Here is a 23,721-nt window from a genome sequence, read left to right on the forward strand (position 1 = left end):
TAAATACCTAAGCAAAGAGCTTCAGAGGAAGCTTCGCGGCTTCTTTACTAGTGTATGAAAGGGCCGTTTCTTAGAGCGGAGAGAACTCCTCTGAAGTCTGGGGGTTCCTCTCTCCCACTGTGCGGGCTCTGCTCTCCGGAAGGTCGCAGGGCCCTTCTCCGCGGTCTGGGGGCTGGCTTGGCCCCGGCCCCTTTCGGTGGGATCCCCTCCCAACAGGCAGGGTTCCAGGGCAGCGCGTCGCCCGCACCGCGGGCTGTGACGACGCGCGCGGCGGCCTAGCACCCCCGCCTCTGGCGTCACCCCGGCCGACCCCCGGCAGCACCCTACCGGCCGCCACCCCGACCGTGCGTTACGTGTCCCCGCAGCGTGACGCACGCGCCGCGCCGGGGCGGAGGCGCGGCGGGAGGAGCGCGCACTGTGGGTGGAGTGCGGGCGGAAGTCGGCGTCTGCGGAAAGGAGAAAGGGAAGGCGGACGCGGCTGGGTGCGGCGCGGCGGGGCTGGGGGGCCTGCGGCCGGGCACCGCCTCCTTCCCCGCCCTCCCCGCTGAGGATGGAAGTGACGAAGGCAGCCGAGGAGGTCACTTCCTGCTGGGGTGGATGAGGAGGAGCCCGAGACGCCGCGGAGGAGACCGGACCGAGGACTGGCCGTGCCGGGGAGCGGTGAGTCCCGGCCTCGCCGCCGGGCCCCTCCGGGCCAGCCCCCAGAACCTCGGCGGAACGGCGTCCCTGGGTCGGGGTCGCTCAGCGGGCCACGTGACCACCCAGCCGGGCCTCACCCAGCGCTGAGGGCGGGGGAGGGAGGGGGCCCCGTGTATGAGGGGCGACGGGAACCTAGGGCAGCGTTCGTGCGGTGGTTCCGTGGCGCCGCGAGGCCACGGGGCGAGCGAGCTCCGGCCGGGAGGCAGGTGTAAAAGAGGCTCCCGGGGCTGCGAGAGCCGGGACCGCGACCGGGAGCTGCAGCCGGGCTCCGCGGCGCCAGACGCGGCATGCCTTGTTCTTCAGGGAAGGGTCGCGATCCGCAGAGCAGAGAGGGGCCCCGTGGGGTTTACAGAGTTGAGATGAGTGGCCCTGCTTGGACACAGTGACCTCGGAGTGAATCTGTGAAAGGCTTAGAGAGGCACCTCCGGGCCTCTGGGAGGAGAGCCTTTATGGAGGGAAATTGGGGAGCTGGGGTGTCAGGAGAGAGCTTCCTGAGCAAGTCACTGTTGCAGCGGGGTTCGGACCCCAGAGTCGTGGTAGTTGAAGGGCATTCCTGGGTAAAGGCCCTGAGATCCTACGGAGCAGCCTAGGAGTTGCAGTCTAAGGCAGCTAGCTTCCTGGAGCGGTGGGGAAATTAGTGTTTTTCCTCCCTTATTGTCACGGAGATGGGAGCAGCCGGGAGAGGAAACTCCTGCCTCACCTCTGAGGCCTTGTTATTGTGTTTGTTGTGTATGTGGCTGTGTGGCTGTTTTCTCCTTCCTTTGGGTAATTTATCTCATCCTCCTTACCTGGTAGTTTTATAGACTTGCTGATCTTGTTAATGTGTATGGTGAGAAAAAAATTTAAAGGATCTGAAGGAATCCTAGCTTAGATGAAATTTCCAAGATGAGGAATTTGTCCCCACCCCACCCTGAGGCCACTGAGGCACTTACATTCCGTCCAGACTCTTCCTAATGTGGGTTCTGAGGACCTGTCATCATCCACCCTGGGGATCAGTGAGGGCAGATCTGCCCTCCTGCCTGCTTCTCCCTCCGGCAGTTTCACCCTTCCCTCCTTTTTTGCTAAAGGGTTGACTGACACAAAGCTGCTTGCTGCTCGGAACAGGATGAGGATATGTGAATCCGAACGGAATGGATTCAGAATGCAGCAAGACTCCCTCCACTTAATGAATAGAAGGTTCTCTGAAATGCCTGCTTTAATTCCTTCTTGTTAAAAGAGAGAAAATGTAAGAAAAAAGAGATTTCTCAGAAATACTTCGGGAATGTGTGTTTCTTGTACAGAGTAATTGTACATATGGTGTCTGTGCTTCCTGAATCCCGTAGTATTTTTCAAGGAGGGGGCTGTTTCTGACTGGGAGGAGTTTTCTTTCTCCCATCTCACGTAATTCAGGAAAACAAATCAATATCAGATGTTCTTTCTTCAGTGGCAATCAGATGGATTTGGAACTCTTTCCACTCTTCTTCAAACTGGTACATCTGGGTGAATTCAGGCGTGTGTATCTTGGCATCTGGGCCTGTCTAGTAATAGAAGACAAACTGTTTGGCTTGTTTTGGCTGCCTTTTTGGACCCGTTTCACTGTACCTTTCCTTTTTTTACATTTGAAGGGCTGGTCAGAAGGAAGAAAGTAAATATTAAAGACACTGTTTACACTTTGTGTTCTAAAGTCAGGTGAGAGATAATTATGGCCTTTGAACTGATGACCTGAGAACCATCATTTGATGACTTGAGGATTAGCAGTTTGGAGGAGGCGACATGTTTGAAAGAAAGAAGGTTACATAAGGAGGGAAAAACAGGGAAAAGGAAGTTTGGGAAAGGCTGTTCCAGAAAACTTTGGGAGAATAATAAGTAAATAGCACCTTAAAGTAATTGGTGTGGCTTATATCTCTCAGCAGGAGGGTGAAAATGAAAGCAGGCTGTAGCATCGTGGAAAAGCCAGAAGGAGGTGGAGGTGAGCAGAAATTAATCATCTCTGATTACCTAGTATGTCCCCCAGTTGTTCCTTTTCTCTCCATCTGGGCTCTATTCACAAACGCCAGGCCATGACTGACAGCCTCTTGTCTGGGTGGATACTGGTAGGACAGTTTCTTTCTGGTGGGTGTATATTTAATGTGTCTAGTCACCACGCCTTTGTCCCAAGCATTAGTCTCTTTACTGTTAGAAACACAATGCAACTTTAGAGGTGAGAGATTTTCAGCTGCACTTTCCTAAAACATCAGAATTTCTTTTCAGTTTGTTCCCTTTGGAACTCCCATGCCTTCATAGAAAATAGACGCGAGATTCAGTAATGTATGAAAGGGTAAGAGATTAGGACACCAGGGTGCTGGTCCTCAACTCTATCATATTTAATGATTGCCGCAAGAAAAGTAACCTCTGTGCTTTCCTCTCCCCTGTTGTGGTCAGCCCCAGCTGACTGAAAGGGTGTTTATGGCATGTTTGCACAGCACTCTAGAGATTCTGAGCATTGGAATGTGAAGTCAGGGATAATGGTGTGTACTATTTAGCTCCTAACTGCCTTGATCTTGCCCTTTTCACATTGAAGGGTATCAGTTTCCTGATTGGGCTTATAAAACAGAGTCGTCCCCCGGCTCCCGGCAGATCCAGCTGTGGCACTTCATCCTGGAGCTGCTGCAGAAGGAGGAGTTCCGCCATGTCATCGCCTGGCAGCAGGGAGAGTACGGGGAATTTGTCATCAAGGATCCAGATGAGGTGGCCCGCCTCTGGGGCCGCAGGAAGTGCAAACCACAGATGAATTATGACAAGCTCAGCCGGGCCCTCAGGTGAGGGAAAGGATTCCCAAATCCATGGTGTTAACAGATTAGAAAGAGACTAAGCAGTTTGGTGCATGTTAGATAAAAAGGGTATCAGGTGATAAGAGACTACACTATCTGAGTGAATAATGTGTAGCTTTAAAGTGGGAGTAGAAGAGCTGTTGAATCTGAGTAGTACAGGCATGGGAGGAGGAAAGGCATATCTTTGGTTATATGTAGGAGGGAATTCCAGCTTGGTTGGCACTGGGTCCTGACAGCCGATTCTGCTCTGTAGTGGGCGAGAGTATATGGTGAAACATGGATCGGAGCCCATTTAAAAATGCGAAAGATTAGTTTAAACCTCCCCGTTGGAAATCTATTATCATTTCTCTTCTCTAGCCACTCCTGGAAACTAGATAAAGGGAAGCAGGCACACAGGCAGAGGGCCCCCTGAATGGTACTGTCCTAGCCTTTCAGGAGCTGCATCTCTGAGCTCAGTTGTCAGTCCATAGGTTGCTTCAACATATCTAAAGATTGATCAGTGTAAGTTTTCTCAGGTTCTCTTTTCCCCTTGTCAGTCTTTACATTTCATAATCCTTCAGCCCTCAGGGCCAGAAGGCAGTTTGTAACCTACTACTGAACAGATGTGAAGGGTCTAAAGGTCCCAGGTACGCTGAAGTTCCCTTGCTTTTCTTCATTCTTAGTGACCCTGAAAGTAAATCTGTGCAACAGCTTTGCTGGTCTCTCACATCCTTTTGAAAGCAAAGCAGGCCAAGCTGGCTGCTGTTTTTTCAGATCAGGGTATACCATTGTTTGACCTGCCATCCTTAAACAATTGTACATTCCTTTGTCAATGCCTAGAGCTTAGGCCTCCAGACTAACCACATCAGATCTCCCAAGAGACTTGTCTGCCCCAACCTGGGCAAGGCAGAAAAGAGAAACTAGACGATGACATATAGTGGAACAGGAAGGAAATGGACTGTAGAATTGAAACTGTAGAGAGATGGAGAAGAAAGGTGGTTGGGCTAAGATAGGCATTCAGGATCTTGAAGTGAGATTGTCTTGGTAAAGCTCTAGCTAAGGACTGGAACTAGTTGAAAATTGAATTTCAACTAGAACTACTTGAAAATAAGCTCTTAGGCTTCTCATCCCTAATCTGAGGGTATGGCAGCGAAAGAATGGTAGTAGAGTTTACACATAATACTCAGAGCAAGAATTGTTGGACTTCATGGCTACCTAAGTGTATCAAAACTTTTCAGTAGCTGGAAGGTAAATCGACATGCATTCCTGCTTTTACAGATACTATTACAACAAGAGGATCCTTCATAAAACAAAAGGAAAAAGGTTTACTTATAAATTTAACTTCAGCAAGCTGGTGATGCCCAACTACCCGTTCATCAACATTCGGTCAAGTGGTAAGATGCAAACTTTCTTGGTGGGGGATGAATTTTGAGTTGAAAAATAATTTTTAAAAACTGAAGTCTAAGACCTGGCATGTTTAAGGGATCACACTAAAGCAACGTGGTCCTTCGGCTTGCCTCTGTATTCTTGCTCAAGTTCTCCCATTTGTCTCATACAGGGAGTGACAGGCTCTGCAGCATCAAGATTGATGTCTTTGGTCTGTTTATATGGTTCCGTTTTCTGCGTATAATTTGTAACCTCTTTATATTATTACACTGTCCTCTTTAGGAGTGATATTCCGTAGATTTATGTTGGTCTTTAAATTCAGGACTCAGAGTTTTAGCACCCTGCCCAGTAGCGTTTTCATAGAAGAGAACCTATTTCTACAAACACTTCCGATTTTCTGTGAAACTACCAGGCTCTCCCTTATCATGTGAATATCATCAAAAACCACAGCATCCTTGATCACAGAAGGGGAAGAAGGGGAGGTCGAGTGTTGGCAATGAAAGCAGTGTCTTTGATCTGTACCAGCCCCTCCTCAGAGAAGGGGTTACTTGACCTTCTCTCCTTTCAAGTGCAGCAAGGCTTCCCCTCCAGCCCTCCTTGGGACAGCTTTCCCTCACGGCTCTGGAGGCAGAAGGCAGTTTCTTTATAAGGGTGTTTGGGTGTTTCTGTTGTTTTTTAAGAGCCAAATCACACCTTTGCCCAATAAAATATATTGTATTTTTAACTACTCTGTCCACCAATACTCTGTCTTTGTGGCATTGTATGTTAAGGCAAAGAAATCTGATGGTGATTCTGCAGTATTACAGCTTCTCAGAGAAAAGTTGGAAGAAACCTGAAAAATTAGAGCGGGGGTGTGGCTGGGAGAATGTGGTGCTGAGATCCATTGTAGATATATAATTACTACACACAACAAGTTAGGGCAGTTTTAGCTTGATGCTGCTATCATTACAGTTCCATCTCTCCTTCTGTAGCCACTCCCTCCTGTCCCTGGGGCATACATTTAAAAAAAAAAGTGGTATTGGAATGCAGCTCTCTAATTACAACCTGTTTTCTTTCCTTGTGCCTGAGGGAGAGGTGTAAGGAAATCAAACCTGTTCTAGCCACTGGAATCTCATTTCCTCTACTTTTCACTCCTGCCCCCTCCCTGGGTACCTAGAGGAATTGGGACTCTAGATGGGCACACCAGCAGGTTCAAAGAATGTATTAGTGTTCCATACTCTTCCATACTACTGCCCACAAAAGAGGCCTCGTTGGTCTCATTCTCCTGTCTTTGACCCATTTTTGTCTAATGAAAACATACAAGTCCAGCCACTCGGACAGCCTGGAATGGGGCACCCATCAACCCTTGGGAGTAGTATTTTTTTCCAGGGCAAGGAAATCTGGACCCTCTGTGAAAACTGGTCTGGAAACCTAACTGTAGTTATCTAACACAACCTACTCTGCCCGAAGGCAATTGATTCATAACTAAGCTCAAGACCCTGATCAGAAAGTCACTGGGAGCAAAGCAGCGTTTCTTTCAGGCCTGCTGCTTGGTCCCAGATGCAGACAGCACCAGAGAGCTGACATCAGTTCATAAAGGACTTTTACCCAGATGGGCCAAGTGTTGTTTCAGGTTACCTGTCGTGATGACAAAGGTAATGTGACATCTTCTGAACATCTGCTTAGTGGAGGTGCTTTTGCTTAGTGCTTTCTACGAGTCACCTCCTGCAATTCTCCCAGCGCAGTGACGAATAGGTCTCTATATGCGCATTGTACAAATGGTGAAGTCAAGGATGGCAGCAAAGGCAAAGATTGATAAGGTGAGTTGAATACAGTTAGCCTGTTGAACAGTTTCTCAGGAAACAATTCCTGAGAAGTTGAGCTGCTAAAATCCACCTTTTACGGAATCCATCATACATTCCTCCCCTGGATTAGGATTCATTCATTCATTTATTCAACAGGCATTGTGTTAGGCCCTAAAAACCCCCACCAAAAAAAAATGGGAGAGTTCTTCCCTTCAAGGAACATACAGTTTAGCAGAAGAGATAAGATATATGAGGTTTAATACAAAAAAAAAAAAAATGATGGGAGAGTTCTTCCTTCAAGGAACTTAAAATTTAGCAGAAGAGGTAAAATACATGAGGTTTAATACATTTCAGAATATATTATAGTGCTACAATAAGCACCATAAGAAGCAGAGCTGTGTGGGTTTAGGTCCTGGAGTCCAGAGACTTCATGTCTCGGTGGTGCAGGCTGATACAGTTGGGCTATTCTGATCTGTGTTTTTTTAAAAACAGAAGCAATACATGTTGATTGTAGCATATCCAAATAATACAGAAGTTCACAAAATAAAAAATTAAAGTAAATGTTCTTTTTTCCCTTCCCCACCACCCTACTCACTGTTAACAGTTTAGAGCAGAGTACCTAGCGTTTGGGTAATGAAAGTAGTTCTACATACAGTATCTCATTTTTATCATTAAAATCGTTTATAAAATATGTTCTTAAATATACTTTTAAATATTTACTGTACTTGCACACAAAACATTGGAAAGTTACAGTAGACATTAGTAAAAATGGTTGCCTGTCAGGGTAGGAGCAGTACAGACCAGTTAAGGATGAACTTGAAACCTGTCACTGTATGCCTCCCCACCCATTTTTTACACTTTTATTTTGGACAACTTCCAACCTACAGAAAATGAAAAAATAGAACAGTGAACATCCGTATATTTCTTTCTGAAGTCACTGGTCATGAACATTGTTGCCACATTTGCTTTACATCTGTATATGCTTTTTAAGTCTTCTGAGATTAAGTTACAGATAGGACACTCCACCCCTCTATACTCCAGCATGTATCTCCCAGGGACATTCTCCTCCGTAACCACAGTGGCATTGCCACATTCAAGAAATGAAACAAAGCTCTAAAATCATTGTCTAATATATGGTCAATATGCAAATGATTTGTGTCTTTTAAAGATTTGGTCTTTAAGCCATGATTATTATCTAATAAAAAAGTTATTTATTTCAGCAAATACGTGCAGTTTGCTCTGTGCTAATGCTGTCCTAAGGACTTTATAAATAGTGACTTCTAGTACGTAACATGAGGATTTCAAACAAAATCCTAGTTTTGCTATCTCAGCATATAACACGATAAAAGCAGTGCTCCTGTGGTTGATTAGAGGTGAGGGGTCCAGAATGCTCCTTCCAACATTGCTCTTAGGTTTTGCCTTCTTTTGCTCTCTTCTAGATACTTGAGGAAAATGCTGTGTATTCTGTTTCCTTGCAGATGGACAGCATACCCAAGCCTGTGAAAAAGACTGAGATATTCCCTAGTTCAAGTAAATGAATAAGTAAATAAACCAAATTGTTAAGGAGACACGACCTTCTCTTCCCGGTCCCCCCACTCCACTGCCACTGTATTATACTTAATTCGGCCCTTCCAAACAAGTTAGAAGTGGTTTTTTTGCTTTTAAATAGATGTGCTCTTAATACAAAATCAAGATACAAAAGAATCAAAAGGAGTAGAAATTTAGTCCCTGTAATAGCAGAGAGAACAGGTACTTCTGGCCTGGGACCCTTTTGACTCTGCTTAAATTATGTACAAGGTCATCCATCTGTTTCCCCAACTGTAAGATTAAATCAGTGACTTTAGGGTGAAGAAGGTCCTGCAGAAGGGTGTTCTATGGAACATAGGTTGGGAAATGCTACTCTGGCACAGGATTAGTCAGTCTGTGTGCCTAGAAAGCCAGTCTTGCACAGACAAGCCAACTCCAGCATCCTATTTGAGGATGCCCCCATTATACCAAGAATAGAGGAAGGCAGTTGACTGGGGCGATTCCTAACCACATCGTATCTTTGTACCTTTTCTGTTTATTCTCCTAGATCACCATACTTTGACATACTTGAGTGTTAGTTATTTTTCTCCTTCTTTTCCTGCTCCCCTATCTCTGCCTCAGTCATCAGTGATAGAAGCCACTGAATCGTCCCAGGAACCCGAAGGGTCCCTGAGGCCTCAGGTGGCATACTTCTTTATGCCCCATTACATCAGAAGAACCTTTGGGGGAGTGAGAACTTGAAAGCCTCTGAAGTTGACTTGATCTGCACTGTGTTGGTTTCCACTTGGAGCTTCAATTTTAGCAAGAAGCGTGGGAGAGGGAGCAGTGGGTCCTGGGTTTTCTCCAGTCTCCTCAGTGCTTGAAAAGCACTGAAAGGATGTTCCAGAACGGAGATCATTATACATATTTTGTTAAGAGTAAAACAGATTTGGAGAGATTGAAAAATGACTGAATTTCTGTAAAGTAATGATTTTCTATCAGAAATGAGAAAAGATGCACCATAAAAAAGAACTTCCCTTAAATATATGATCTTTTTTTTTTTATCTATTTTTGTTTTACAGTGTGGTCTTGCAGGTGTCCGTATGTTAGGCACAGGGTCTGATCATTTAGATAATAAAGAGTACTGTGAAGATAAAGTGAGTGAGAGGCTAGAGAAAGATGACATCTAAATGGGGTGGATAAGCTGAGCAGTAGTTACTGGGAAGACAGAGCTGAGGGGTTCAGTCCAGCTGGAATGTTTCTTTCTTGTTGTTACTAAACATCTTGAACTTCAGCGTTGAGTGGAAGTACTGCTCCTGAGCTAGCAGACTCTAAAGTGGCCTCTGTCTCTTCTGCCATCGCAGGTGTGGTTCCCCAGAGCGCGCCGCCGGTACCGACAGCCTCCTCCCGGTTCCACTTCCCACCTCTGGACACCCGTTCCCCGACTAGTGACGTGCAGCCAGGGCGGTTCTCTGCTGTCTCCCTACCCGCTTCTGGCCAGGACTCAACTGATGGCTCTGACAGAAAGGCGGAGCTGTCGGAGCTGGAGGATGGCTCAGCTGCCGACTGGCGCCGGGGTGTGGATCTCATGTCCTCCCGGAATGCCGTCAGTGGAGGAGGGATTGGCCATCAGAAACGCAAGCCTGACATAATGCTTCCTCTGTTCACTAGGCCAGGGATGTACCCTGACCCCCACAGTCCCTTCGCTGTTTCTCCAGTCCCTGGCCGAGGGGGTGTCCTTAACGTCCCCATTTCACCAGCCCTCTCCCTGACTCCCACCATCTTCTCCTACAGCCCATCGCCAGGCCTGAGCCCCTTCACCAGCAGCAGTTGCTTCTCCTTCAACCCTGAGGAAATGAAACACTACCTTCATTCTCAAGCCTGTTCTGTGTTCAACTACCATCTGAGCCCGCGGACATTTCCCCGTTACCCAGGGCTCTTGGTTCCCCCACTGCAGTGCCAAATGCATCCTGAGGAGTCAACCCAGTTTTCTATCAAGCTGCAGCCCCCGCCAGTCGGGCGCAAGAACCGAGAGAGGGCAGAGAGCAATGAGGAGCCAGCCCCTGTCGCTGCCCCCACCGTGGCTCCTGTCCCCACAAGAATCAAGCTGGAGCCAGCCTCTGAGAAGGGTCCTGACAGTCTGAGGCTGTCGGCTCAGGAGAAGGAAGAGCGCTCGAAAGAAGAGGGCGCCATGCCCAGCAGGACCGTCACAGAGGAAAAAGGCACCGTCTTTGCCCGCCCAGCTGCCCCACCTGCCTGGGCCACTGTGCCCGTTAGCGCCCCAAGTGAAGAGCCCCTGGAGGTAACTGAAGACAGTGAGGACAGGCCTGGGAAAGAGCCCAGTGCGCCTGAGAAGAAGGAGGACGCCCTGATGCCACCCAAGCTTCGGTTGAAGCGGCGCTGGAATGATGACCCTGAAGCCCGGGAGCTGAGCAAGAACAGCAAGTCCCTCTGGGACGGGCCGGGACCCCGGGGCTTCGCAACGGCAGCTGCCGACGCATAGAACTGCAAGTGGCTGGGGAGCTGTTCGTACTATAATCAATGCATACGTGTATTTATGTAGCAAGATTTCAGGGTGGCGGGGTGGGAGGGAGGGGGGAAGGGAACTAGACTCTTTGATCATCTGGGACATAGACGTCTGTTTTTATGTTTTTGGGATGGGATGGGGTACCTTCTGTTGTAAATTAAGTGGGATGTGAACACACTCTCCTGATGAGTAGGACACAGGAAGGGTGTTGAACTGAAGGGAGAAAGAGCCTCTGTTTCCCATGGAGGCTTACGCTTTGTGACAAGCTCCCGAAGGGCCAAGATCCTGTTTGGTCCCATGATAGTTCAGGTTCCAGACTTCTTTCTTTTCTATTGTATTTATGTATGGAAAGCCATTAGCGAATTTATTTTGCTCTGAGAGAGATGCAAGTAAAAGGGAAAGAGCGTGGTGGGGAGGTTGAGCAGTGAGAGACCATTAATAGTACATATTTTGCCTGAAATGCTTCTTTATAATTATTTCAGGGGAGGAATAAAATAATCTCAGTCTTACTGGGGTGGGGAGATGGTCAGATGTTGCTCTTTTTCTTTTTTCCTTTGTTGTTGTTTGGCATTTTTTCTTTGCCTTTTTAAAAAAATATTTTCAGGAAACATGAAGAGTACTGCCAGTTAGAGTTGGCCAGGGAGGCAGGCCCGGGCACCGCGGTTGGGACCGGAAGCCCTGCTGTGAATTTCTTGGACTTTTTACCTACTTCACCTATTAAGAAGCCATGAGGAGTTGTAAACTCTTGTTCAGGGAAGGAAGAAGAGGGCGGGAGGATGTAACCCAATGCCTTTAAAAACAGAACAAACACAAAATGATCTTCATTTTTCCTTTTCCATTGAGGGTTTGGAGAGCCAAACCAAAGTGTGACTGTGAACAAGTTCACTAAGAGGCGTGACAGCGTCGGAGATGTCTTTCTGTTGTGTCTGGTTCCCTTATCATTTTCTGAAGTCAAGCCTTAACAATGAACATACTTTAACATGATACGGGTCTGTCAACATAAACCTGTAAAAGGGCATGGACAACTTTTCAGATAACCCAGATATGTCGAAACATTGTTAAATTTTGAGCTGGTATTTAGTTGTCCCCTCTTGATACTATCGGGATGGGTAGCAAAAAGGCAGGATTGTGGGAAATGAGGGCAAATGATACCTGGAGACACTGAAGGTAGCTGGGGAAGTACATGTGGACATCCACTGAGACTGAAGGAACCAGGTGGACAGGAGATGCAGAAGGCATCCAGGGGCCAGAGGGCCTCGTGTGAATGAAGGGGTGGGGGGTCTGTCCTGCCGGGGCCTTGCGTCCTTGCCATGCCCAGTTGCCTGGGTTGTGACAGTTCTCACCATCGATTGGCTGTCTTACCTGAGACTCCAGTTTACAGACAGGAGTTGTTTCTTCGTGGGAAGTTTCTTTCCATCAACGTAAAGGAATGGGAAAGTACTGATCTTATTTGAAGCAGAAGGGGCCTGGACTAGCGACAGAATCCACAGCCAGCTGTCTGCTTGTCACATGTAACTGTAGCATATGGAACTAATTGACCATGGCTCAGATCTGCTGGGCAGCAGGGAGGGGAGAAGCAACTCCCTCTCTGAGAGGGGCAAGGAGTGGGCACAGGGATGCTGCTAGGAGTTAGACTCCTCACTCCACTGTAGCCTGCGTGAGTCCCGTTGGAGGGCTGTCCTTTAATGGGAGCGGGGGAGTCTTTAAGCTGGAGTGCATGCATGAGAGAGGGGCTCAGGAAGGCCTAGAGCAGGTGAGTGAGCCACTAGGTGGCTGAGGAGGACTGGAGCCCATCATGCTGTTTTTTGGCAAGCGTCGTCCCCTTTGTTTGATTCATATTCCGTGAGTGACTTGTCTTTCCCTGGGAAAGGGGTTGGGAGAATGGTCCCTAGCAACTCAGGCTTTGATCGGGCTGCAAAGGACTCCCTGTTCAAGCTGCCTTTAGTTGGGTTGTGTTTTTGTCAGATTCTCTGCACCTCAATTTACCTTGAATTAGAAAGCAAGCCCGGGCAAGTGGAGGCGAGGTCTCTGCTTGGCATTGTCCTATCTAACCAGGGAGGCTGGCTGGCCACCCTCTCTGTCCAGTAGAGGGGAGGGCCAGTGGGTGTCGGTATGAACTCAGGAATAGAAACTCGAGGCCTTTAAAATAAGGAGAAAAATTCATGATGCATACCTGTAATCCCCTAGAACCCAAGTGCCAGAATTCATTCCTAGATGCTGCTTCTGTTGGAACAAAATGTCACTGCTTTTACACTTGAAAAAAAATACTAAAAAATGTTCAACTCCACGAAAATGTTTTTTGGCTTTAAGAAATTGTTGGTGTTTAACTGTTTCCTCTGCCTGCTCTTCCACCGGTGAGTTGTTGATTCATTTGCACTGCCCCCTGGGGTTGGGTTGGGGGAGGGTCCTCAAACAGAGCCGAACTTGGGCTTGCTCAGGAAGTGGACCCGACTGGGGAGCCTGGAAGTCGTTGATATTTCTTGGGCAAAAAGGATGGAGTATAGCTTTCCCCCCCACCCCCAGTCCACTCCTGGCAGCACCCGTCACCAGCCTGGCCCAAAGCCAGGCCTTTCTTTTCTCTTCCGTAAGCATCCCATCACTGTCCGACAGCTGACGGAAAAGGGGGGACACAACCAGACCTATTATTTCTCCCCCATTTTTTTTCCCCAAATTTTGCTGTGCCAAATATTTAAAACTTTGCAAATACAAATCTTGGAATCAAAAACTTGTTCACACAAACAGTTTGCTTTTTTGACTATAGAAAAAAAATAGTCAAGATCTCTTAAGGGCATCTAGCCTTGATTAGCTTTTTTTTGTTTTAAAAATGATTAAGAATGAAACATAAAAATTCACCAAGTCCCTTTACTCCCAGTTTTCAAGCTGCGCTGTTGAACCCAACCTGATAAGTAATGCAGGGAATTACTGCACCCTAGTCCTCTACGGGCCAAGAAACTTTCAGAAGCATTAAAAAATAATAATAATTAAGTATATCACTTCTCACCAAGCGGGTCAAGTCAGTTGGCTGTTGTCCCTTGTTTTTTTATTTATTCCATAATTATGTTTGTGCTTTTTGTTTTGTAAATGGTAGTGGAACATTTTAATTTTGTTTAAAGGAAAAAACACGATCCAGTCTTTCAAGAACTGTTCCACTGGGGCGGGGAGGGGGCCGCCAAGGGGAAGTTACCAGTCAATCTGTTTTGAATTATGTAGGCATTCTTTGAGTTACAGTTGTGATGCAGGGATTTGTGAGACACTCAAATGGGAAAGATGACTTCCCTAGTTACCCACTTATGCAGAATCAATTGTGTGTATGTACATAAAGTGTAAATAATCTGAACTCCATTGTGCAGTGCCTTTTAGATGTTCCACTTTCTATAAAGTCTTCAAATTTTTGCATATATATTATATATATATATATGATGTAATGTTATAGAAATATATGTATAATATACATATTTTTTCCAGGGGTATCTGATAGCTCTGTATTTTGTTATGGAAGTTGAAAGAAAAGTATTTTACCTCAGAAATTAAAGTTAAATAAAAAATAATAATTTTAAGTCATGGTCGCAGAGTGTTGGTGTGGTATGGATACAGCGAGCCGGGGGGTCATGCCTGGGAACTAGCGGAGCCCACGCTGGCGGGCCCCAGCCACAGGCCTGTTGCTCCTTTTAGGAGGTGCCCGCACGGTGAGGAGCAGGCTTGAGGCAGGCTTCCTCCAGTCAGGGGCTGCCGCTTGGTAAAGGACACCTGAAGCCAGGAACAGGTTAGTTGGGGGAAGTGCCACCGCTGGATTGTTCAGAAGATTCGTTAAGATGGCATGACAAAGCCAGACTCCATAGGCCACACTTCGTATGATTCTTTTTACATGAAATGTCCAGAACAGGTAAATCCACAGAGGCAGAGCTCAGATCGGTGGTTGCCCAGGTGAGCGGATGATGACTGCTAATTTGTCGCGTTTTCTTGGCAGACTGATGAAAATGTTCTGGGATTAATGGTGATCGATGTACAAGTTGAATATAAGAACCACTGAATTGCAGTCACTAAATGGGTGAATTTTACAGTATGTGAATCACATCTCTAAGGTGGCTTTCTGGGTGGTGACTCTCTAAGTACCTGGCAGATCAGTACTAGGGAAATAGTATTTCCCAGGAGAGGATAAGAACCCAAAGGGGTTTGGAGGGGATCTTGGTGGGGTATTGAATACACTATAACTCACCCTAAGAGAAACAGTGCCAGACTAAATAATCCCATTTTACCACTGGCAGATACACAAGGTGATCATCTAAAGGTCCCACATTTGTAGAATCACAGCCGGGTATTAAATCTGACCTCTCTTAAAGGGTCCTGTGAGTTGAGCAGAGTGGAATTGAGGAGTGAGGCTGGAGGCTAACCGAGATGGATTATGAAGGGTCTTCCCCGATGCCTGAGGGGGTACATTTTACTCTTCTAGCAATGGCCATCCGCATTATTTTGCAAAGGAGTTTGGGCTGTGCCAATGAGGATCAAAGACCATAGCCCTGAGAAACTGTAAGCAATCTATCAAATTGAACTCTGTTCAAGACTATTAGGTCATGTATGCAGGAAAAAGTGGTTGACTTTTGAAAAGTGACTGACCTCTCTGCAGCAATCCAAGTCAAGCTGGACATGGACTTGGATGTAGACCTTCCTACTTCTCTCCCTCATGCTGCTGAAAGTAAATGAGACAGGTTAGGAATGAAACTGAATATAGTTTTGAGATTAGGATCCCAAATATCTGGTCCTGTCACCCTACCTTGCATAGACCAATGCATAGAACTGTGTGGTGGTTCAAATTCTGAGCAAAGAAGAGTGAGTGTTGCTTGAGCAGCTGAAAAGAAGTGAGGAAAGAGATGGGGCAGGGAGAGGAAAGGGTACGTTGCAGAGCCCTTCGAGGTGAGGAGGAGGGAATAACCCTTCAGTGGCTCCCCATTTTCTTCCTGTTACAGTCCTCAGTTTAGCTGAGAAGGGCCCTCAGGATCAGGCCTGCTTAGCTTTCAGGCCTCATTCTTAACCACACATGCATGTGTGCACACACTCCCACCCTCACAAGCCTGTGCTGCCACTGACAGCTGGGGCAGAAAGAGCAGGGACTATGTGCTGGGCGCGTTGAAGGGCTGACTTGCAGTAACTTGCTTCATCCTCATGACAACCCTCTGAGGTGCGGGCTGTGCTTAATTCCCATTTTATTGAGGGGAACACTGAGTCAGAGACATTAACTGGTATGACCAGGGTTCAAACTTCAGTACCTGTGCTCACTGTGAAAGGCCTGGTGGCCCTGCTGAACTTCAGAACTGGTCTGTCTGACTGCCTGGAACACCCGTCTTCCTTCCACTTGGCCCAATTGCATCTTACTCAGAATGCAACCCAGATGTCCTTGCCTCCGGCGGCTTCTCCTGTGCACTCCCCTGTGCTTTACTACAGCCTGTTAACCTCTGTGCCAACTCCCTTCCACACTTGTCAGTGCTCCCTCCCAGGATGGGCAAGAAGCGGGGGGCTGGTGCGGGGTTCAGTTCATCTCCAGGGCCCAGCTCATCGCCTGAAGCCTAAAGATGCTTGGTGAGTGTTTGATAAAGCAAATAACAAGAACTATCTAGAAGCAGGTTTGTTGGAACAGAGGATGCTGGTTTGGACTATGAGGACAGGCAAAGGGACTAGGTGAGAGTGGCTCGCCAGTGTCACCGATGTGTGGGGTCAAACATCCAGGCTCCCTGCGGAAGGCGCTGAGCCTTGCGGCCCTGTTCGAGTGTCAGCAGCCTCCCACCCCCAGGCCACCACTCCTGCAGTCACCCTGTCCTCTCCTACGTACAGGCTCTCTCCCCCTCTTCTGCACCTGTACTCACTCCCTTCCTCCAAGCCTGCCTCCCCTCAGGGAACTCACAGACTATCTGCTTGGTAGTTACTCGCACAGAATGTGAGCAAGAAAAAATGAACTGAGACCCATCTCACTAAGATGCTCCACCTTGGGCCCCTTCCTGCCCCAGTTCTAGGATTCATTAGTTCCAGCTTCATTCACCTATCCCCAAACCTGCAAAAAAAAAAAAAAAAAAAAAGGGCAGGCAAGACAGCTGAAAAGCCCAAAAGGCCTGCTGCCTCAGACAGCCCCGGCCCCCCACCCTATGCCTCCTGTCTCTGCTCCTGCTCACCGCCTCGCTCAGAAGCTGGGTGTATTGACTCACTGAGGAAAGGGAGATAAATTGGAACTGACTTTAATCCCATAGTCCCATCCCAGCTATTTGACTGGTTATGAGAATTCAGGCAGATTACGGAAACTCTCTGTTCCTCAATTTCCCTATTTTACAGGATTGTTGTGGGAATTCAGTGATGCACATAAAGCACTTGGTATTCAAGGTCATTTTAGTGAAAAAGATGCCAGGATGTCTCTGCAAGGTCCCGCTATATTACCATCAGGGCTCCCGTACTCCCAGGCTCTGTGTCTCTGCAGCACACGCCCTGGCCCGTCTCAGGAGGAGGGGGATGCTATGCAGCCTGTATTACACTGAGAGAAAGGGGGCCCAGATGACCACCTGTCCTAAGGCCGCCTGTGATTCGGACAGATCTCCTGACCAAACCCCTTGCCATCCCAATTCATTGTCTGGGATCCCTGAGGCAAAGGTGAACACACTTCCTCCTCCCAGATATACAGAGCTAGGGCAGCGGGGTTCCCCAGCCTCAGTGTTTCCCCAGGTGTCAGGCCTCACGTCCTAATCTGGAGCACAGGAGGGGAAGCCAGCATCTGCAGCAGGCCCAGGGGAGGGGGCACTTAACTCTGGTCAAACAGGCTCCAGGGGTTGGCCAAGGAGGGAAAAGGATCAAGGATCAAAGCCTCCCCAGAAGCAGATGAGCTGCGCCTGACTGACAAGGCTCAAGTTGAAGGGAGGGAGAGCTTCCTCCCGTCTCTGACCCCTGGCTCCCGGATCCAGGCCCACAACGCGGAGGGTGCAGGCCAAACAGTGGGCTGAGGCTGGGGAGTGAAGTCTAGAGCAGAGAGGCAGCAGGCCTCTGCCCCAGGGTCCCTTCCCCTGCCTCTGCTGTCAGGCGCCGGCTCTGCCCCATCTTCAGCCCAAAGGCGAAGTCTTGGTGATCTAGGAGAAGTCTTGGAGTCTTACACACTGGGCCCCAGAGCTAAGGGCCAGTGAGGGAGGCAGGCTCTGGTCCAGCTGGAGTCCTGCAGGGACCTCACCAGGGAGGGGAGGGAAGGAGAGAAGGAGGGCAGAAGGACCCCTCTCTCCAGGAGGCAGAGGACAGACTCGATTGTATCTGCGGGGCAGGACTCTTTGTTCCAGGGTGTCAGTAATACTTCCTTCTGCTCTTTTCCCCAGATTCCTCAAAGAGTAACATAAATGGGTGGGGAACCAGCCATAATCTGGTGTTTTGAGGTTTGTCTTCTTTGTATAATTTTTGCTCTCCTGGCAATTAACCAGAAGGAAAGGGGAGGGGAAACTGAGGTTTGTCTGTCTTCAGAATATCACGGGTGAGAGAATTCATTTGCATTCTCCCACTCCTGGCCCAGTGGGAAAAACCTTTTCAGCACATGTAGGTGTGTAAATTTAGGTCTTCTGCTGATCAACTCCTCCTACCCCCATGTTGAAAATAACAAACATTTGTTCATTCTTGTCACTTACTTGAACTTGATGAACTGAACTTGATGCACGAGTTGATCTGCAAAACTGCCCTCTGCAGAAGGTGCTGTTGTGATCCTGACTTTGCAGAAAACAAAGGTCAACAAAGTGAATTACCAAAGGTCAACACAACTAGTGACTAATGACCCAGGACTCAACCAGAGTTTCCGGCTCCAAAATCCATATTTTTTCTCAAACACCTCCCTGCCTCTCAGTGGTGACACATAGAGCCTGGAAGGAGAGGGATGGGGGTTAAGTTGGTTGAAGGGCCCCTAATTTCTCTAAGGGAACCTCACAGAATCGTTACCAGTGTGGGCTCCCCTGGGCAACCCCTGGGCCAGAGAGGGAGGGGCGCACGTACATTCTCATTCATATGGGAAACACATGTGCCGGGAGACACAGGAGGTCCCTGCTCCCTGGGCACTTGGGTTCAGTGGGGGAAACAAGGCAATGTAATGAACTGAAATATAATGCAGACTGTGGCAAGGTGACAATAGTTGTTCATTTATTCAGCTATCATTTCCCGAGTGCTGCTGGATGCCAGACTCTGTCCTGGGATTTCAGAGTCAAAATAGAGACACTCCTTACTCACCAGGAGGTGCCAGTCCAGCAATTAGGAGCTCTGACTCCTGCTCCAGTGCTCTTCCCACAGTGCACCGCCTTTCTCTTCATCCCCTGGGGAGCTGTAACTTTCCCAGCTGCTGGAGAAGTTTCAATACTGCCTTGGGCAGGCAGGGACTCAGGGGCTCCCACAATGCTGGGGGAGTTCTCACTCTCGCCCAAGCCCCTGCGGGAACAAACCGGAGCCGGAGGCCTCCTCCTGAACACAGGCAGCCCCAGGCGGACTAGCGCCCTTCCCTCCGAGTACCCACACCCCCACACTGCCACCTTTGGAGCAGCAGGAGCTGGGTCCTCCTTCCAGCCCCGCCCCCAGAGCCCAGCTCAGCCAACGCTTAGCATATAAGGAGCGCTCAGTAAAAGGAGTAGTTGGGTTGTATCACTGAAGACAGGGAAACGAGGGGCACAGCTCATCTCCAGTGAGGTCTGGCTGCTGGGGAAGGTCCCTGCACACCTTCTTCTTGTCTTTAGAGAGCTCCTATCTGCTGGGGGTGAAGTGGGACCACCTCCCCACACCTGCCCCCAGGACTCAGATGTGGGCACCTGGCTACCCAGCTGGAGGATGGGGGCAGAGGGCTTGGAGGGACGGAGACAGAGAAAGGGCTCCATCAACAGCTTACCTACAAGGGCTGCTGGGAATGGGATCAGTTTGGGAAGGAAGAGCAGGGGAGTAGGTGAGGTGGGAGGGGGTGAGGTGGGAGGAGGTGAGGTGGGAGGAGGTGAGGTGGAAGGAGGTTCTGGAACGAGTGGCAGCCTGAGCACAGGTCGGGGACTGGGAGGCGCAGGGGGCAATACTTTGGGAGACCAGAGTGCAGCAGCTGAAATGGAAGGCAGACTTAGAGATGCATTCCCAAGGCGGTGGGGGACTGAAGTGGGGGTGGGGGTGGCGCTGTGGCGGGGGTGGGCAGGGCAGTGCAGGCTGAGAGCAGGGGGCTCCCCCCAGCCTCCTGCCCATGGTATTGATCTGCTAGATTACTCAATTTCACCCGTATTGATCAAGTAATTGCTTTATCTCGGGTCTCATTTGAGCTCTGCATTCTCCCGGCTTCCCCTTCTCTCTCCCTCTTGTTTTCTCCTATCTGCCTGACACAGGGCTCCTTAACACAGAATACATGGAGAGAAAAGTTTGGTTAGCCTGCCCTGGGAGGAGTGGAGAGAGAGGAGACGACCCCCCTCTCAGAGGCCCTGAGGCCTTCTCTTTCCAGAAACCCTTCCTGGCTCCAGTGAGTAGAAATGTCTGCTCATCGCAGGTTCCAAGGCTCAGGAAAGAGCTAGAAGAGATGGAGCCCCAGGGCCTTGGCCTCAGCCTGCCTCTTCTCACCACCCACCATCCTGCTTGCCTAACTGCAAAACCTGGAATCCCCCAATTCCACAGCCAGGCTTTCGGGGATCCCCCCACTGAGTCTTCAGAGTCTTGCCTCTGTCCCTTTCGCTGCTGTTTCAGACCTTCTTAAACTATGAACAATGCCCAGTGGGCCACTGCCCTGCACCCTCACACTCTCCCCTACCTGGCCCCTGCCCCTCCCTGGCCCCCAGCTCCTGCCCACCTGGCCTGCAGCCTGAAGGGGGAACTAGAGAAGGGGACTCGGCCCTCCCCACAGTCCAGAGACTGAGGGAGAAGATACCATCTCCCCAGAGAGACCCTTGCCTGAGGAGCTACAGCTCCTGACCTCCTGAGGCCCCGAGACTGAGGGAAGTGACCAGGCCCATCTGCAGACAAAAAGACCCACACAAAGACGAAGAGACCAGGCCCAGCGAGTAGGCAAACACTGTGGTAGGATCCTGGGCGAGATTCCATTCTCTCACAATCTTCCAGAGCTCAGCCCAGGACCAGCTCACAGACCAGCAGGGCAGGGAGGCAGTGGAGACAGAAACTGTAATTTGCAAATGGTACTGCCCGATCCCAGCGTGAAGTCTGTGGGGGCCCAGGGGACTCCCCCACCAGACCACCCAACGCAGCCATGCCACTCCTTCCAGCCCTCACTCTGGGCTCCTGGCCTCCCAGAATTCCCTGCCCAAAAGAGCGGCATCTGAGTGCACATGGGCCTCTGCCCCGGGCACACCCTCCTGAGCAGGAGGGGGGGAACAGTTGTCCATTGTACTCTTGTACAGGCACCCACAAATCAGGACTGGGCCAGGGCACAAAGATTCTTAGCACTGGAGCCCTATTTCCAAACCTACTGAGAACACGGTTTATAAACCAGATAGAGCCTGGGTGAAGGTGCCAAAGGGCCAATGTCAGGGCGTTTGCAATTCATTGCACTGAGACAGAACAATAGGGACAGCTTTGGGCAGTGACTGGAGGCCCCTCCCTGGGAACCCGCTCCTGACCGGCCAGAGGCTTCCACAGGAATGAAATTCGCCGGGCAGTGCCCACCTGTGCGGCCAGTGAGGGGACCCCCGGAGAAGGCAGGGGTGGGAGGGGTGGGAGGCTGGGGCCCAGAGGAGGAACAGTGGAAAACTTAAGGGCCCCTTGCTCGTCCACCCCGAGCAGGGGGCTCCCTCTCGGGAGCAGGGGCAAAGCAAGGGGTTTAGCACTGAGGTAGGGATCAGGACTTCCCTGGGGAATGTGATGGCTCAGACCCCCTGTGGAAGAGAGAGACTCTAGGACACGACAAACCCGCTCTCTCTCCGGAAGTCTCCTGACCACCCCCGACCCCTACACATCACCCAGGGCCTTCCAGCCTACTCTGTCCTCTTTGAGAAAAGGAGCCCACCAGGCAGGGCATCTGCACACTTGCCCTATGGGAGTCCCATCTCCAAGTCACGCACACTCATCCGCACCCTGTGCAGGAGGGTGGGAGTCCCCACAGGGTCCCATCTGGGTGCATCCTACCTGCCACGTGCAGGCACATCACCACTTTCTGCCAACGTCCCCCGCAAAGCCCAACACACCTCTTCTCTATCAAGTGTGCAGGGCAGAGGACAGCCCACCCTCTTCCCCTCCTACCTTAGTTTCCAGCGTGCCACTGTGCCCTGGGGAAGTTCCACCTGGAGTCTAACCAGCATTCCTCTCCCTGCTCCTTGTTTCTCCTTGCTCCTCTTCCATTCAAGCTCCTCGACCTCTCCAGCTCTTCCTTCAGCTCTCCACTCCCACTTGTCTCCCACCCTTCCTGCCCTGATACCTGCACAACCAATTCACTTTGTCCTCTTGTGCCCAGGCCTGGGAGGAGTGTGAACAACTGTCCTGGCTTGTCTGGGATTGTCCCAGCTTTGGTACTTGGAAGTCCCTGGCAGGGTGGGATGGTTGGGCCCCCTACCTGGAAGGGGCAGGGTTTGGGTACAAATACTAAGAGGCCAACAGGAGTTTCCCACATGCACAGGGAGGCAGACAGGCGCACACACACACACAGATACATATATACAGAGACACCTGTACAGTCTCCACAATAGAGCACAGCCCACACACCAGGAAGCAGACACCCACAGACACTCAGATTCACACACAGACAAGCCCTGGCTCACACACCCACGTTCCCAGAGACCAGTGTGCCTAGACACAGATAGACATACAAATACACTAAAACATACACCAGACCCCCAAAACCTCACACACACACCTACACCCAAAAACACGCAGTCTCAGACACAGACATCCACTCACTGCATGAATCCCCGTAGACACACTGACGCGCACTGACTAGCAGACAGACAGACACATATTCAGACGCCCACACAGAGGCACAAATGAGACCCTGGAGCACAAAGCCACCTTCACCTGCACCCACAGGGTGAGCAGATCAACACATTCCAGAACCATCCTCTGTTCTGCCTTGGAAATACCTACAGTGTTTGGGAGACAGGCCCAGCTCCTCCTTCCCGCGAGAGGAAGGCGGGCCCAGACGAGGGTGGGGGCTGCTCGACCCCCAGGCAGCAGCACCTGGGCCTGAGCCCCACAGGACGCAAGGGCACCACCCCCCACACACCCTGCTGATGACTCCTCCTAGGCTTGGGGCCCCTAAACCTGTGCTGGTGCCAGGGCTGGGGGCAGTTCTGAGAGCGGCCTCTCTGGAGAGGGGCTCAGGCATGAGAGGCCCTCGTCCCCTCTCATGGGGTTGGGCCAGTGGGGGTGGAGAAGTGTGAGTGAAATGGGTTTATTACTGGGAGTCTGTAGCCTCGATTGGTATCGATCTCTGCATGTCACCTTCCATTGCCGCTAATGGGACATGAAGAGTCCCCACCGACACCACAGCCACGGGCTCCGGGCCCTGGCCCCCGCCTCCCCTCCCCCAACCTGGTGGCTGCTGCAGCCCAGGGCTGCCTCAGCCTCGCCCTGGCACCTCCGTCCCCTCTGCTTTGTCTCCTTCAGCCCCATCTCTTCTTCCTTCCAAAAGCTTACCAGGCCCTCCTTTCCTTTTCCCCTTTCTGGCCACCTGGGGATCCTATCCCTCCATTCAAGGGTGTCCCCTCTCCCTGCGCCCTTCTCCTCTCTTTCCCCACACTCCTGTCCATCGTCAGTCTCCCCAACTCCCCCTCAATCCTCCAATGGGGGCGCACTGGACCTTGCCCCATCTTGAGGAGCAGACGGGAGATTCCAGGGAGTAAGCCAGTGAGAATGACCCTTTTTTCCCCAACAGTTGGCAAGGAGAGCTCATCAAGGTGTACTCCTCTCTGCCACCATGGGACTGGCCGGACACACCCTCCAGGAACCAGCCAAGTGCCCCCATACGGCGGCCGTGACCCCAGGCCAGGTCCCCACAGAGGGGCCAGGAGAGTGAGGACCCTCCGCCTTTCCTCCTTCCTGCCCCTCAGAGCAGAGGGTGACACCGCCAACTCGTCCCCGCTCACGATGCCGC

The 23,721-nt window shown here is 50.2% G+C and overlaps 1 protein-coding gene across 8 annotated transcripts; it reads left to right on the top strand.

The window, feature by feature from the left end:
- Window positions 1-434: 434 nt before the first annotated feature.
- Window positions 435-14,233, top strand: ETV3 (ETS variant transcription factor 3). Of its 8 annotated transcripts, none has more exons than XM_073222117.1 (6): window positions 435-660; window positions 1,767-1,924; window positions 2,592-2,647; window positions 3,239-3,476; window positions 4,746-4,861; window positions 5,026-8,109. In XM_073222117.1, coding segments are annotated over exons 2-6 (522 nt in total). In that variant the 5' UTR covers window positions 435-660; window positions 1,767-1,922; the 3' UTR covers window positions 5,136-8,109. The 8 variants fall into 8 exon arrangements, with proteins under 8 accessions (XP_073078218.1, XP_073078219.1, XP_036872628.2 ...); XM_073222118.1 differs by lacking the exon at window positions 5,026-8,109 and adding an exon at window positions 8,116-9,501 and having other exon boundaries at window positions 443-660; XM_037016735.2 differs by lacking the exon at window positions 5,026-8,109 and adding an exon at window positions 9,938-10,092 and having other exon boundaries at window positions 446-660.
- Window positions 14,234-23,721: the final 9,488 nt, after the last annotated feature.

Source organism: Manis javanica, chromosome 14 (assembly GCF_040802235.1).
Source record: "Manis javanica isolate MJ-LG chromosome 14, MJ_LKY, whole genome shotgun sequence".
Taxonomy (NCBI): Eukaryota; Metazoa; Chordata; class Mammalia; order Pholidota; family Manidae; genus Manis; species Manis javanica.